The sequence below is a fragment of the Coptis chinensis genome, chromosome 3, assembly GCF_015680905.1.
Source record: "Coptis chinensis isolate HL-2020 chromosome 3, ASM1568090v1, whole genome shotgun sequence".
Classification (NCBI taxonomy): Eukaryota; Viridiplantae; Streptophyta; class Magnoliopsida; order Ranunculales; family Ranunculaceae; genus Coptis; species Coptis chinensis.
Genome location: NC_141458.1, coordinates 105,857,518 through 105,874,878, shown reverse-complemented (window position 1 = coordinate 105,874,878; position 17,361 = coordinate 105,857,518). Strand labels below are relative to the sequence as shown.

General features: G+C 38.5%; 1 protein-coding gene across 4 annotated transcripts; it reads right to left on the bottom strand.

Annotated features, from left to right (window-relative positions):
• Positions 1-3,780: 3,780 nt before the first annotated feature.
• On the bottom strand, positions 3,781-16,836 carry LOC147512590 (1-phosphatidylinositol-3-phosphate 5-kinase FAB1B-like). Of its 4 annotated transcripts, none has more exons than XM_086595621.1 (12): positions 16,046-16,811; positions 14,217-14,966; positions 13,761-13,914; positions 13,247-13,591; positions 11,175-12,095; positions 10,759-11,090; positions 9,430-9,553; positions 9,179-9,337; positions 6,789-8,330; positions 5,215-5,481; positions 4,389-4,749; positions 3,781-3,910 (listed from the first exon to the last, which is right to left on the bottom strand). In XM_086595621.1, exons 1-11 carry the CDS (start codon positions 16,660-16,662, stop codon positions 4,423-4,425), a joined length of 5,538 nt encoding a protein of 1,845 aa, XP_086451747.1. In that variant the 5' UTR covers positions 16,663-16,811; the 3' UTR covers positions 3,781-3,910; positions 4,389-4,422. The 4 variants fall into 4 exon arrangements, with proteins under 4 accessions (XP_086451747.1, XP_086451746.1, XP_086451745.1 ...); XM_086595620.1 differs by having other exon boundaries at positions 3,909-3,980; XM_086595619.1 differs by lacking the exon at positions 3,781-3,910 and having other exon boundaries at positions 4,119-4,749; positions 16,046-16,836.
• Positions 16,837-17,361: the final 525 nt, after the last annotated feature.

Here is a 17,361-nt window from a genome sequence, read left to right as displayed (position 1 = left end):
CGCCAAACCGTATTCTTGTGATATTGTCTTTGTTGAACTGTCGGCTTCGGAGGCCGTTAATGGCGGCGTGAGCAACGGAGAAGCGCCTGTGCCTTTTGTATTTTTTTTTATTTTTATTTAATTAATTAATTTAATTATTTATTTTAAAATTTGTCGGATTGGACTCGGGATCGTGGGAAGCTTTGGTTTTGGGCCGAAGTCGGTGTTGGGCTTGGGTTTGGACCCAAGATATAAACACATTGTTCTGAGAATAGGGTTTTGAAGATAATAAAATATAAAAATTGGAGACAGAGAAAAAAGTTGGTTTGCTGGAGAGGTGGAGCACGACGATTCGGCTAGGAAAATTCGTCGAGCTGTTAGTTAAGGTGAGTAGCTATTTTTGCTATTTCACAGAATTATAGTTTTCCGTGTACCGGCGTATACTGTTATAAAGTTTATGCTCATATTTTCGGTTCATTATTTGGTTATTAGCTTTCGTCCTGTTTTGAAACTCCTACTGTTCATACTGTTGAGACGATATTTTGTCCTGCTCATACTGTTGAAAATTGGTTAAACTGTATTTTTGAAACTCTGTTGGGAGCTTGGGATAACCGTTAATGGCGGCCTTAAGAAAAAAAATCGACAGTAAAAGTTAGGTGAACGGTGGTTGTTGTTTTTTTGTGTTGATTGAAGTTTGGGTAGTAAGGGGGTTGAGGCGTGGGTATGAGGCTGTCGAATGGGTGCTGGGAAGCTCGGTGGAAGCTCCCAAGACTTGTTAATGGCGTTACTGCCATTACTGTGATACTGGAACTTGGGGTTATGCGTTTTTAAAAATCGTTTGAACTGTTTTGTTTGGATTTGATGTTTGTTTGATGTTGGAATGTGGATGGGGGCGGTTGAAAGGTTGGGGAAGCCATTAATGGCGGTCCGAGATTGTAGATCCAGTTGGGGAAGTGAGTGATGTGAGTAAATCGAGTTTTTGGTTTTATGAAAGTGCTTTGGTTTTTCATAAGGAGTCGAACCGACTTGATGGAGAGGTGAGATGGTGGCGGCGCGTGAGCTGCTGGTGGTGGAGCTGCTGGAGGAAGAAGATGACACTGTTCATCTTAGTTGGGCCTTTTGTTGGGCCTTTGTTAGTTTAGATTGTTTTGGGCCGGTTTAGATTGTTTTGTTTGGGCCCGGATTCTATTTTAAATTGTGGGCCGAACCCATTTGTATTTTTGGATCAGTTTAATTAAGTTTAGTTTGGGCCCAGTTTAAGTTAAGTTTTGGGACAGTTTTCTTTGTTTGTTTTCGGGCCGAACTCAGTTGTGTTTTAGGCCCGTTTCTAATATTGCTTGGGGCCAGTCCATAGGACTTAAAATGGATCTATTTGGGTCTTCCAACTTTTAGACTTTCGGGTTCTAAGTTTTGGGCTTGGCCAGTTGGGTCCGAACCATTACCTTAGTCATGAGCCCTTGAGCCATGCACATTGACCTTAGCTATGAACCATGGCTATGATCCTGAACCTGTTGAACTTGGAAACGACAGTTTGACTTTGATTAGGGTTGACTTTGACCAGTTGACCCAATTTGACCTTTTAACTCGGATTATGATTTGGGTTATTAAGATAGGTCTAGGGCTATTAGCATGCTTGGCTTTAGGCTAAGACCTCTATATATACGTGTGTATGTGTATTAACTATATGTGATTTTGCAGTATTTTATGATATGCAACGTTATAACACTTAGACATCCAGGAAATTAATAACGCGTAAACCAAAAAAAAATACAGTTATCAAGATACTCATTCGTTCTCTGAAATGATATATAAAATAAAGTTCAATAATGCGAAAATAAATTTACCGCACTCTTTTAGAATTCTTCATGCCTCAAGTTTTGGATTTGAGTTTTATGACTGATGATGTCATATGTTAGGTGGGCATTTATTGAATGTGTCATAAATGGCCCGTTAGCGTTATATAGGGGTATTCATTGAATGTGCCATGAATGACCAGATTGTTTGGACTACCCTATAGAGGAACTAAGGTATTAAGCGCTGCGGGTTAGTTGTATTCCTTAAGTGTAATGCGGGAATGTAAGGTTGGGTATTCCTTGAATGTGGCGGGAATGACCTAAGGTACATAGGTTGTGAAATATGTGTATAAGAAAAGTAATTGATTAATTAATAAGATAAATTAATTTGATTATCGCGAGTGTATTTGGGCTTGCATTGGAATACCTATAGGATATCTACACATATTATATAAAATTGCTAACTTTCTTTTCGGGGAGGGTAGGATTTAATAATATTTTTTGTCGTGGGATGCGGTCCTACCACCTTATCTGAAGAATGGATATCGGTAAGTTTTAAATTCAATGGTTTAGATATTAAAACGAGTTATTATAATGAGTTATATAATGGAAGTTTTGCTTTGGGAAGAACTATCTATGCGGTTGAAATGACCAGACTAATTGCTTCCAAGTGTGAATGATTAAGTTATGGGAAAATATAAAGTGGTTATTTGGATAATTAAAAAGTATGATAATGTTTATATGTGGTTAGTCTACTCATACCAAAGCAAATTTCATTTTTGACCCATGTTTGCTTTGTTTTGGCAATGTGGGTGTGTTCTTAGGAACATAGGTGGAAGCGATGGAACCACGGCGTGTGATTAGGATTCTCGCCTGGAGCAGTCTGGGAGTTTAGTTTATTAGGTCTGATCTTTTGGAATGATGTAATAACGTAGGTTACATTTTCATATGACATGAAATACAATGTTGAGACCTGTTATTCTTAAAGTTTGTTTATGTTTGTATTGGGATGGAAGAAAGTTTTTAATAAAGTGATAGTTGAGGAATTTGGAGGTTTTTGTTGTTAAGTTGATCCTGTTGTGATGTGGGTTTTAGGTTTTGACATGTGTTGTATCTCCCGTCATAGCCTGGGTTTTTAGACAATTAAACCAAATGATGGTTGAAATATTTATATTTCAATTATTCATTTTTTTTTTATTGTTTAGAAATTCGGGCTGTGACAGACCATCTCCACCTTCAAGAGCTTTCATTAAGCACTCTTTCATAACCATCACATGAATCATAAAAGATGGTTTTGACCAAGATTCAAAATAGTTTGGTAAACTTAGAATAGTAGACCATACAGGCGTACCTAACTAATCTCTTCATCTTGTATTCTTGTATGAGTTAGACGATCATAACAGAAAGAGATTTGCATTAAGAGGTACTCTTGCATTTGTGCAGATTATATCAAATTTTCTTCTTATCACCTTCTCTAAATGATTTATAATCTCATTGCTTACTAAGTAGAGAACACAATCCAAGCCATATTAACACCCAGTAAAGGACCATTGTAATCACATGTTACAAACAATGAAGCAAAAGAAGCACTGTGATAAAGAAAGGGTATGCAATCTTAGACAAAGCCATGATTGTTCTGTCCAAACTCGAAAGTCCTCTGGATTCAAATCCAAGCTTGACACGCTAGCCACTGAGGTGAGAGTGGATTCAAAATTTATAAGCTCACTACCAAATAGTAACATGGTCCACCACACTCACATTATGGTGACAATGGAGAGTTTTCCTCTCTCCTTCCAATGCAACATTTTGTGTTGGACTGGGCCTAGTTGTTCCAAACATGTTGCTGATTTGAGAGAATCTCTCATGCTGGATTGGTCTTCACTCTTCACTCTTGATGAGCAAGACTATAAAGCATATAGGATTCTTCAAAGCATGCTTGGTAAGTTAAAGATTGCGGGAGATCATGTTGGAGCAGTTATGCAGCATTTCTTTTTCGAATGAAGACAGTCAGGGACTCAGCGTACAACCTCATTGTATGTAGTATTCTAAGGTGCAGGAACAATTGCAGTTTCTGTGCAGATGATTGCAGTTTCTGTAGTATTCTAAGGTGCAGGAACAAATAAGAAGGCATCTGTCTACTGCATGATTCCAAGTGACTTCAATTAAAATGTTTCTTTCAGCTACATGTGAGAGTTCAGAACTCCTTCACTGAAGTCATAGTAACATGTTCCACATAAAAAGATAAACACAGAGCAATCACTTAACTGATTGACTACTCAAATCAAAAGTAGCGACCCACCCAATACGAAGAAAATCATGTAAGAATACTGGACCAAAATGTACAAATTTTCAGAAAATCTGCATCTATTGCAATGAACCAACTACAAATACATGGATATGGATACTCTGTACAAATGATTCACTGAGAGGTCATCAAATATCATACCCTCAATGGATATTTCTTAGCATTAAAATAGCCTTGTTCCGCCTTTTCTGGCAAAAAAAACTGAAAGATTTTTTTTTTCCTCTTATGTAACAAGTGGAACAAGACAGAATTTACAGATTTACAGTAGGACCAAATGAAGGTAAAAAAATGGGAATAGAATTCCAACTTACATATTGCCATCGTCAGATACAAGATCCAACATTGTCACTTCGCGGATGTTCCACACTGTGTTTTTTCATCGCAGATGTCAGACTGAGATCTGCTGGGAATGATTGGAAGAGGGGACCACTGATCGGGAACCATAAGAAAATATTCTGACATGGCCTTCCTGAACCGCTTCTTGTACTGCTTAGGCGAGACTACAGTAGGGGATGAGTTTTTTGGTCCACCTAAGATGCCTGAAGCCTTCACCCATGTCTCAAGGTGCTTGTCCCATGTGTACTGCCTCACGAAATCGATAATCCCAAGAACCAGCTCGTGCTTCTCCTCGTCCACCCCAACCAGTAAGGAGTAATCCATTACGTCAATAGACTGTCAACAGATGAATATGAAACATTATAATTCACTGCCATGGAACTCAACTATGCAAAATTACCGACTATTAGGGAAAAACAAAACATCAAATATGTCAATCTTAGACGTCAGATCAGGTGACCCAAACAGATGACACACGGCAACGACTACTGGATTGAGTGGATCAGAGAAGGACGGGCAAAAAGAATCTGAAGTACTCTATTAACAGGTAAACTGCACATATATGCTCAGAGTTTTAACACAAAATTCAAAAGGTTGGGACAAAACCTATTTTGCTGAAAATCACATCCTATGAGCAACAGGTGACCAGAAACCTATTAGTCCTCTGGTAATCACTCCACACTTTTCTTTCTTTCAAAAAGTAAAGTCAAAATTGTAGAATAAAGAAAGAGAGAATCAGCTAATGGTCTAGTGAGTAAAACATAAACACGTAAATTCAGCAATCACCAGATTAAAGCTCACCGCAAGAAATGAAGTGTCATTCCAGACAGCTCTCTCCAGCAAGCGCTTTGCCTTGTTACCCACAAAAATTGGACAAGTTGGCATTGCTTCAATAAGATTCTGATCCAGCAGAACCTTATTGTCCCCACTTGAATCTGCATTATATCGTGATCGAAGAGACCCTTTAAGGTCATAAAGCCTTGTAAGGTTCCGCCCAAAAAATATATATTCCATTGCTAAAACGTCCATCCTCGATTCCTTCCCTCCTTTTAGGTGCTTCGATGTAATCTTATGTGTGCAAATGGGGAGAACATAAAAGGAAACAAGCAACTGTCACACACAGTCATCAAAGAAGGGGAAAATAGGAAAAAAGAGAGTGACAAATGTAGAAGGCTTTGGTTTTGAAGCTCCCACAACTTAATGGTTCTAGTACTTTTGAGTCCAAGCAATTGAGTGCCAAGAACATGAAATGCTAGAAGTCTGAAAGAACTTATATAAGTGCAACACGTGAAAAAAATGAAATCATCATTTGAATTCCATGATTTCCATCAATACATATATAAATGTCAACTAGCAAAAATTACCATGTACAATTCTCTACAAACAAGATTTTAGCGTGTCGGTAGTAAAATGATTCATGAGTAGATTTGTGGGAATCATCCTGACAAAATATGTTGCAACTTCTACAGAAAAGTGAAAAAGTCGTAGTGTAGGTCCACTTGTTAAGGGTGTCAATTCAGGATGTTGTTTAAGGGTGTCACGGTTAGGGCTGTCAATGGGTTTCGATAACCCGATAACCGACCCGAACCAAACCGATAAAAAACGGTTTGGGTTTTGGTAATTTGATTTATTTTCTACCGACCCGAAACCAAACCAATAAGATATTGGTTTGGTTTCGGGTTTTCCCTCCACCGAACCGATATGAACCCAAACCGATAAGATAACATTTTAGTAATATTTATGATTAATTTTGTATATGTTTATCAATTGTGTGGTTGAAATTAATTGATTTAATTTAAGATTTAATTGATTTTATAGTTTTTGGTTCAAGTTCGGTTTGCAATCTTTCTTATCGGTTCGATTCGGTTTGGGTTTCCAATATTTCTTATCGGTTCAGTTCGGTTTCGGGTTCCAAAATTTCTTATCGTTTCGGGTTCGGATTTTCCCGAACCCGACCCAAACCAATCCATTGACAGCCCTAGTCACGGTAGCTTGACCAATATCTACAGGGAAGGGGAGCATACTATGACACACATAAATGACAAACAGTTATTTGCGCAAATCAACAAGATTATGGGCTGAGTTTTTATTTTATTTTATTTTACTTTTATCTTATTGTTTCCTCTCTTACTTTTATTTTTATTTTTTATTTATTTTCTGGTGAGGATGATCACCTCATTATGAAGATCATCCTCACAAAAAAGTGGTCCATTTGATTGTCTAATTTTTCCAATGATGTTCAAGTCTAGGATTTATCTAATAGTTCATAACTATTCACTATTGCAACACCATTGACAGGTTAAACACAATGAAATGTGATGATTTTTTGTTACATAAAAATTTCACTTCAAACTTGACAAGAAGATGGGCAGTACCTGGTATATTCCTAGAATTTTTGCCAGACAAGTTGGGCTTCCAGAGCCAATCGACTCGGATAGATACCTAAAATATTCTGGAGCAAACTTGATAAAAGATTCCAACTCTGTCTTGGTTACTCCTTTGACTATAAACCTGTCATCCAGGGTCTTTGCAAAGAAGGCATTGCTCTTACCCCCTTGCGCAACCCACTTCTTACAACGAGCAAGAGACTTTACAAAATCTAGCTCTGAGGGGCAACAAGTACTCCTTAAGGCTTCAAAGCGCTTTGCATAGAAACAGGTAACTGTATATTTTACCTTCCCAAGTGGACCATCCCCTGTGAAAGACACTCTGACGTGCAATGCCTTTGTATAAAAAAGAGGATCCAAAACCTGAGAGCTCCGTGAACCAGACTTGGATAAGAAACTATCATCAGTGGACCCAAAACTTCTAAAAGATTCAGAGGTTGCCCCATCAAGAGAATGACGCAGATTAATATTTGTTGAATCATGAAGTGGCAACGAAACCGCCGAATTCAATCTCTCCCGCTCATCTAACATCTGGGCATGATAATCTGGTGAGAGTAGTGTGTATGATATAATGCTTGTAGGCTCCTGATCATAAATTGGTACAACAGTGTCATTCACACCAACCGGAAACAGTAATCTGGCCCTACTTTGACGTTTCAACTCCCGGAATGACGAGACATATACAGGATTATAGTCACTGAGGGTATCAAACTTTGGAATGATCCCTGAATAAATTTTGTTGAAAGAATAGTAGAAGGTCTGAAAAGGCATTCCTGACCAGACTGCTGAGTCCTCTAAGTTGTCAGACAGTTTAAGAGGTAAAGCAGAACCCAGAGATTGAGTCGCCTGAATTGGACCTTGATCTTCTAGATGCTCTTCTAACGCAATATTCTGCATTGCAGCCTCTAAGGTGCTCGGCGTATTTAATGAGACTGCACTAGACAATCCAGAAGCACTTTCTATTGGTGTTGTACTTCCTGAAAAACTTTCACCAGTCCATGCAGCATCAAGGGTGTCTGACAAGTTTGCCACAATTGGCAATTGACTCTCTGAGCTGGCCCTGCGAACAATTACACCAGGGTCCAGAGGATCAGTTTGTTCACCTAGGCTCATGCTTGTAGAAATATGATGCAGACACTCCCTTCCTTGGTTTGAACAATCATCCACGCATACATCATGATGGGTTAAGCCAAGCTGGTCATTTTGGTAACTATTTTCCCCCTGACTAGGAATTCGATAATGTTGTCCGTTCACATGAGCGGAATCACAGCTTGAGAAAACTCTACCCTGGATAGAAGTTGAGTTTGTCTCAACCTTCTTCACACTAGAACTAGTAGATTTTTCTACATGTTGCACGGAGCTGCTGAGTCTTTGGATGCTCTTGCTATCTGAATTGGCTGCAGAGATCAAGCGGTGGTCCCACATATACGAATGGAAGAGCAATTTCCTCCGCAACCGATTAATCTCCAGAATATCAATAATCAATTGTCCCCTTTTTACCTCCTTGTTTAGTGCTTTGTGAAGAGATTCCTGCAACAACAAAAGGCAGTATCCAAAGTCAGTCGAGAAGCTCTGAAAAGAAAGGAATGTGACAAAGGAAGGACAAACTTTATCACCCTTGTATTATTAAAGAGTCCATTTCCAAGTTAATTACATTCTTAATGGTACAGTTCTAAGAGGGACAGTTGGGACATTTCCCTCCAAAGGGGGAAGGGGGGGGGGGGGAGGTGTTTCTATAGTGTAAACTGAAGTGGTGGTTTTATGTTTCTATGGTGTAAACCCTACTATTTTTCTATATTAAGATCTGTGAGAGAAAGCCAAAATCAACTAAGGCCCTATCCTCTTTTTCTCCAGACTTTCTTCTTCATCTCTAGCAATAATATTATTTTACTGTTAGTATATATTTTTTTTGGCAGATGGTAATAAATTCAATAATATGGTAAAATATTTACAAGAACATATACCATGGGATACATAATGCAAGAGCCCAGGTTGTCCTCCTTAGCAAGAATCTAAGTGAGGGAGACTACGTGATACTGAGGGACCACAAGACCCAAAACCCAACAAGAAGAAATAGTAGCTTACATCTCCTCTACCACAAATTCCACACAAAAGAGTGGCTATCACAATTGAAAAAAGAGAGTACAAGAGTAGCAAACCGAGAAAACCATAGGTATTTTTCTCACATTTGACTTTTTCCAGTTCAAAATTCGTGGTTCTCCCCAACATATATAGGTAGCTGTAACACGTGATTTTAGGCCTCTTGGTGCACTGAAAGGATTAACGGAAGAGATCCAAGGCATGGCATCAGCCATCAAGTATAAGGAAGTTTCTGTCATTCACACATAAAACTAGACCAGATATTCACAATTACAAACCTCAAATTCTGCCTTCTCCTTTTGCAGCGTCCCTTCCAGTTCTGCAACATTCCGTTTTGATTCAACTGCTTTAAGTGACACTGTGCCCAATCTTTTCTCAGCAATCTGATGGAGAGCGTTTAATACTTCTGTAAATAGGAGTTCTGCCCAATCGACCACCTAACACACACGAAAGAAAAGGCCACAAACTATGAGGGAGCAAAAAAAAATCACATCAAGTTTCAGGAGCAAGGTTTAGCATATGATTTGACCTCATTTGCTTCTTTCTGTATCCACTCCTGGTTATCATAGTTAAATTCCAGCTTGGCAGGCGGAAGGTAAACTGAATGAACATCAATTGAAGCATAACGAAAGCATGCAACCATTCTCCCAAACCTGCAAGAGTAAAATCAAACAACATGATGCATAAATGCATAATATAGAGATCCACAGAAAGATGACGGTTATCATGCACAAATAGAGAAATATGCTTTATAAGAATCATATGTGAATATTACCATTTAAAAGATAAGGGTTATGCATGCAAAAGAAGGGGAAATCTGATATTTTATTATCACATGCGGGTATTACCAACTACAAATGGATTCTGTGGAATATGATGAACAAAGGAAGAATTGGGCCCTTTCTATGGATCTCATAGGAAAGGTTTTCTAAATTAGGATTTGAAACCTTCCTTATTTATTGAGGCGATCCTTTCTCAAATATTGAACATAAACTTTGAGTCTTCAATGTAACACGAGTACACGACACAAACACATGTCTGTATTCAACATGGTGTAAGGTGTCACACATACTGACCTACAGAAGTGCAGTAAATGATTTCTATTGAAGTATGTCCCTGAGTCACAGTGTCCGACACAACATATTCTTACAAACATAGATTGCCATTCTTATATAGCTTTCAATAAGAATCAAAGTAAAAAAATCGATAAGTAACATCTTACATGAAAATTAAATATTATTTCTTCATACAAGGAACAAGAAATACAGACTAGTTCACTAGTTGGTTCACCAATGTAAGTTGGGACCACTATGTGATGGACCAAGGCCACACACAGGTGTCCAATCAGGGTCCGTTTGAAACTGACTCCAGTACTCCACCAAGTTGGTGAACTTATCTTCGTGTTTGGTACACAATCGAAAAGATCACTCCCGTCTTTTAAGGAAGTTAGAACTTCCAATTCCAGTTGCAACATGCCTCTCCACAGCTTAACATTAGGAGTTGGGATGTATACCTTTTTAATCAATATAATTGAACTCCTCAAAATTAGAAGTTGAAACATCTAAAAACTCTAGAATAACTTTGTAATCACCGATCAAATCTCTTAAGTTTTGTCTGAGAAACTAATGCAACTAATCAAACTCGTGAGAGTTGGTACCCAACAGACCCATAACAAAACTAACGGATTTTCTACGGAGACTCACAAAACTCTGTAACCATTCAGAGAATGTGACATGGTTGGACACCTAAGGACAACCAATCAGATTGATATTCAACGAATGAGTTTAAAAAAAGTCTCACTGTCTTCCTTTTGTATCAGATTTTTTTACTCATAAATCATAATACAGACCGAGCTTACCCGTAAAACCTGAGACAATCTCGATGTAATGAATGACCACAGCTAGCCACCCTACTTGCAGCAGCATGATTTGAAAAGCTGAGCTCCAAAAATTTCCCAAAAGATAATCCCCAAGCGGCATCAGACATCACTACTCTTCGAGTTGCCGGAGGGAACCCATTTGTCCGAGGACACCTTAGACACCGATGCCACATCCAAATTTTGCCTTCTCGTTCCCCTGGAAGAAGGAACTCCGGTAGCTTCTTAACAGAAATAGTAAGGCTGCCTTGTCTGTGAGTATAGCAATGTACATGTGCTTCTGATGGCATCTCACATGAACGACAGCGATAACTCTAAAAAACAGGATCAACCACTAATGAGTTAAAAGCTGTGGAAGTCAAAATTTCATGGGTATCTAAAAAGCTTGAAAAGATTACCTGATCAAATAAATGGTCTCTTAAAAACCTCCCCAAAGGTTTGTCAAAGCTTCCGTAGTATTTTATACGAAATAGATGTGACCTTTCACACACAGTCCCCTTCCACACACAGCGGGTTGATAAGGAAACCAAAATGCTCTGATGGTCAGATGGGGATGGTGGAAATTCTTCCTTACATAGTCCAGGCTCATCGTGGTACGTACTGCTATCATGCTGTAAGGATGTCATTTTTGAGTTACCTGATTGAGTGGTACTTATTGCATTCTGATCAATGTTAGAATCAATAGCTTTGACGCCAACTTGCCCCAAAGCCTCCGATGCAACAAACCCATTAGAGGGAAAACAACCAACCCCAATGGCTAGGCTTCTGTCGTCTTTAGAAGCTTTGGTCTCAGTAGAATCCTCAAATTCCATACTATGTTTCTCACCATTTGGTAAATATGTGGAGACCTTGTAATCAGAACTTCCTGAGAAAACCTTCGGAGACAAGTAAAGATCAGAGGCAAAAGAGTTGATAAAGGTGGAGGTATGACCTGTATATTGGGAATTAAAACTTTTAGAGAAACTAGCTGCCAAGCTCTTTTCCAGTTTGTGGACATGGGGACTATGTACTGGTGATTTTGACTCTGATGTAAGAATTTTGTTAGGTCCATGTGGTTCTCTATAGGTTTGAGGCCCCTGAGGCTTGCCAGCGGATGCAACAGTAAAGCCAGGTACTACCGAAATGGACCTGTCGATACTGGATGGTTTATCTGGAAGGGCAACAGTTATGGGAGACTTCAAAGGGAGTTCTGGAAGAGAAGCACCTTCATCAGCAAGAAAAGATGTTTCCAGAGCTAAGTGATACGCTGCGAAGACCCCATACTGGAGGACATGCTTCACCTTCTTCAATTCATCCCCATTAGCACCCTTAAGCAAAATCTGAACAAATGGACAAAAGAGCATTCAAGTTGTTTAAGTCACATCCAATTATCTGTATACAAATACATAAAGAGTGCACCCAGAAGTACCCAACAAGTGGATAATAGCTTAATAGTACACTTCGAGAGCAACCATTTATTTTAAGAAACATGTAATTTGTGATCAGCCTTTTCAAGGAGTTGGAGGTCCCCACCATGTGGCTCGTTTCTAGAGAATTCTTCAACAATAGCCATGACAACTGAAGCTACAATGAAAATCTTTTCCTCTCAGAATAGTATTCCTTGGTGTAAAGGATATTAAAAAAACAATATAGTTTGAGGAGGCACATGTATAATTGAAATGATACATGTATAAATGAACATTCTTTCCATATCTTCTTTTCTAGCATCTCTGCATAGTCTTTGAAGCTATGTAACATGGACACGCCATATTTCAAAAAAAAATCTGTGTCGGATACGTATCCACGCGTCCGTGTCGGACACATATCAGACACCTATTGTATGTACATCAATTTTTGATATTTCACTGTGTCAGACACTTCGTATCCACATCGGATAAGGACACACGTATCCGTGTCAATGTAACTTAGCTTTGAAGACAATTCCTTAAAACTATATATTATACTCACTCACATGACCCTACTCTACTTGCATTTAAAGATATTTTAGTTTTTTTATTTCGTTTAACAGATAAAACTTCAGAAAGTGAAAACTTTAACATACACCAGTTTCAGATTGATTTTTATCAGTATGCGTAGGAGAATTTGGAATCAATACAGTGAATGGTTGTATCTTTCTTCTTTCCTTCTTCCTTATTTACATGTTCTAATTTCATATAGTATGATGTATTTTGTTTTGTTATGGGTTTTCTGTTAGAAGATTGTCACGTAATTCACACCTTACATTTCATAAGCTAAGGAACCAAATGCTCCAGAGAGTGAACACTTTGAGTTACCAGTAAGTATGTGTTTGAAGATATTCGGCCTAACTAATGTCTTAACTGCCTAATCAACAGCATCTAAGATCATAGGTCGGTCAATGAAAATAAGATTAGAGAAAGAAAGAAAAAGGAAGAAAACGCAACTGCCCACAATTAGTTACCATCTCAGTAGATAATTGACAAGTACACCTTAAAAAGCTTGCAGAACTTACAGTACAACCCAATGGTTTAGGGCACCCTTCAAAGAACATCAATGTCTTCACCAATTTCTTCCCTCCCTGGCCGGCAGTCCCATGTTCTTCAAGAAACTTCTCCACGTGGAATGCCCCACAATACCCCAGCTTCTGAGATGAAAGATGATCAATTGAAGGTACAATTTGTGCACCTGTGCAACGAGCTATACGCTCTAGAAGTGGCCTTTTAATATTAAGAACAAGTGATATATCTTTTGCAAGGAGGTAATCTTGTGCAAAACGAGAAACTGATTTCTCTACCAAAAGGACGTTAGGGTGGTGAGCATCTATCTTTGCAACAGCCATCTTTAAATGGTCCATTTCCTACATCAATATGTGACAGCCATAAGTACAAGAAAGACAATAATGACCCAATGTACTAGGATAGTAATGATTCATAGTCAGCAAGAAATGTAAAACCAATTCTTTTTCTTTCTTTTTTTTAAATGTATACAAATATATATATTTAAATCGAAAGGCGAATGATGAGAACCTGCTGCAACAATGTATCAAAACTTGACAGAAGATTAGTAACCCGCTGATACTCAAGAGCTCCTCCAAGGATAAGGAACCGAGGCTTCTCCAGTTCTGAAGTCATCCGGCGATGGGCCACATTTTTCTTACAAACAACGCCTTTTACCACAAGACTGCATCAATAAGCACTTCATCAAATGTAAAGCAGATTAATATGATTGCAAAAAGAAAAACACATCGCTAAACTATATTTGCATTATATGAGTAAATTTAGAAAAGTTTATAAAACTACAGCCATGTATAAGGGAATGTGTAACCAACACTACTCTTCTCAGAATAAAGGTGTGGCGAAGGATTGCACATTAAAAAATGAATAACATCTTGTAGATGTTATATTCTGAGCTGATCATGTGTCATTTGGCATGACAAATCTGAAGTGATTATAAAGGAACCACCAAAATCCCGTAAAAGTCACCTTGCACTGCGATGGCCAGAAGCTAAGCATTTGATCTTCACATATCCACCAGGGTCCATTCCTCCACTTCTACTAGTGTCTGGTTTAAGGAGTGTGGCAGCCTCCCAGGACAAAGATGTAATTATCTCTAACCAACTAGCTTTGTCATTTTCCTCACCTACGGGCAGATTTTCCACCTGTAACAGCGAAGCTACCAAAGCCCTGAAATGTCCATCAACTACATTCTTCACTGCCTTCTTGTGCTCCTCAATTGATCGCTCCCTACTTCGGCTTTCTCCACTGCCAAAGCTGCTTGAAGACCGCAGGTATCCCCACTCACCTGTAGCACCCTCTTCTTCTTCATCATCCTCAAACAAAACAGGTTCTCGCTCGTCTTCTTCATCTTCCGGTTCAGGAGGGAGCCAAAGTAGCCCATTGTTTTCAAAATCCACAGGTTCGGCATTTGTGTTCTCAACACTACACAAAGAAGGGTTTGTTTCACGCTCACTGTTATTATATTGCTCCACTGCTTCTTCATGCTTTATGGAGTTTGTGCCCTCTTGGACTTGTCCTGCTTCTAAATTATCATGTGGTGAAGAGCTGTTCAAATCCTTGATAGTGATGTTTTCTTCATCAGGAAGCACTTTATACAATTGGTCACTATCATCAAACTCAACTCGATCATAGTAGTAACCAGTTTGGGAAAATTGCATTTTTTCAGATTCGGTTTGGTAAACACCATATTCATTATCGTCATCATCTTCATCACTCCTGACACAAAATATAAGCAAACACCATTACATCGTTAGAAAAACACATACACAAATAGTGAAATTACATACAGATATCTGGAGAAAAATATACGGTTTTAATTAGTTTCAGCATTTTCTCACACATCTATATAAAAGAAAATAGTAGGGTTTACATAATACAAAACATTAATGCCCTTGGAAAATGTCCCATAGAACTGTAACATAAATAATTGAAGACTTGCATGAATGTTGGCTCACTGAGTAAGGTAACATTTAAGGACTAAGAGGAAGAAAAGCGAACTGTATAAGGTTCTGAAGATGTAAGTTACTTTTCCCACTTCCAAAAAGTCAAAAACAAAACCATGCCAATTATATATAAACACATTGGTAAGCAATCATGGATAAACATCTATGCAATTAAGGTACGTATTCAACTTCTTTCATGAGGGATTGAAAAACATAAAAAACAAAAAACAGTTCGTATAAGGGTAGTTATTATGCATAAACAAAAATATGTACAAAAGTTACAACTCACAAACATAAAGATGTGAACTCGGTCGAATTTGGATAAACTAAGTGCTCTACTAATGATAGGAATATAAGTTCAGAATGACATCCTTAGTAGGGTATCCCACAAAAGGGAAGAACAAAAGGAGAGAAAGAAAGATACAAAAAATATAAACATACAAAAAAAAAATAAAAAAAAAAATTATTGCCTATATTACATTTACTTTGTCCCTTCGCTAACGGTAAGGTTAGCCCCACTATGACCTGAAGGTCACAGTTCCGGTTCGCGGAAACAGCCTCTCCGCAAGCAGAGTAGTTCCATGTACATCTGACCCTCCCCAGACCCCACACTGGGGAACCTCGTGAGATGAGCTAGCTCTTTTTACATTGATTTAGTGCAGCTACAACACATAATGTGTATCCGTACAGAATTGTCTATCTATGCTAGAGTATACTGCTACAGGTAGATTTTAAAGGCAAAATAGGATATGTTACTGACTTGAGAATACTGGGTGTTCTTGATGGTGACAATGACAACAATGAACATAAAACAAGTGGACAATATACTAAATATATGAGATATAGCCATACCTGTTCATGCAATATTCAAATGGGTTTGGCAACCGGTCTCCTGTGAATTCTATAGAATCCACAGTACTTTCAGATGCTACTGCATCTTGCTGCTTATTTTCACTAGCTTCCATTTGAGCAGGTTGAACAGGACTGAGAGCAGAACCATGTGGCACACTCTGGTAAGGCCCAGTTGAGAACAACCCTGAACTCTGGATGCTGCTGTGACCAGTACCACTGGAAACAAAACTGACAAAACTTGTTGCAGAAGGCGAGGGGCTGACACCCTGAATGGACATAGAATTCCCATCTTTGATAGTTGCCATCTCCTTTTCCCATTGTTTGAAGCAAAAGTTACATGCCCGGATCCTATCCCACTCTCCTCGACAAGTCATCGATTCATCAGATGCTATAGGAATTGAGTTTGTTGTACACTTTGCACAAAAGATGCGTCCACAAAGGCGGCAGTGGTGCCGCCGGTTAAAGATTGTAAACTGAGAGTCACACTCATAGCATACTATGCAGCTTTCGTCGGGCATCCAGAAGTCCCTCGACAAACTTGCAGGCTCAGGTCGACGAGGAATCCAGGACTTGACAATGTCAACCAGCTCACAAATCTTCTTTTCAGGAGTGCCCATCAACAAAGTAACCTACTGCATCTACTCATTATGAAATTTACATCAGTGTACAATTAGATTGTTAATCCCCAACACGGGCCCAAGCTGAAAGTAATCACATGTGGCCAGACTCAATAATGCGGCCTCGAATACCAATAATCATTTGAATTCCAAATCTCCTACACCAAAATCTCAAAAACTGAAACCCCTATCCAAACTTTAAGTTGTAGTAGTAGCAGAGACAGGTAATTTTCAAATCCTCCTGCAGTAAAACGAACTCGCTTAAGTTAACATTCTTGTATTCCCAATTTGAATAAAGCACTTGAACATATATCCCAAAAGAAGTATATTAGCTTATTGTCAACCAAATTGCATAACTACCCAACATGCAAAAAGTTTCTCGAACTGAACAACATACAAAAGTCACAACTAATCTTGCCAAATGCAAAAAAACGTTATCAATAAATCGAAAACATGATAATAAATTCAACCCCAGATCCAAAAAACAAGCAAACCCACGAAATCCGCAAGGGAAAAAAAACAAAAAACAAAACACTTACACCAACAAGAACAATATCGTTTAAGTTTAAATGAAAATGTAAAAGAAACAAAAACTGAGAATGATAATAAATGTGAACGCGTACCTGAGTAATGTATAACAAGTGTTGGAAATCAGAGTCGGAGAGAGACAGAGAGAAATGAGGAAGGGACTGTTTGCAT

Bases quoted from the DNA above. Each gene is read 5' to 3' on its own strand.
- LOC147512590 (XM_086595619.1), bottom strand. From the start codon at position 16,662: ATGGGCACTCCTGAAAAGAAGATTTGTGAGCTGGTTGACATTGTCAAG. The intron at 13,915-14,216 runs GTGACTTTTACG...TTATTGATGCAG, and splicing joins TCTGGCCATCGCAGTGCAAG to TCTTGTGGTAAAAGGCGTTG. The intron at 12,096-13,246 runs GTAAGTTCTGCA...CCATTTGTTCAG, and splicing joins CTAAACCATTGGGTTGTACT to ATTTTGCTTAAGGGTGCTAA.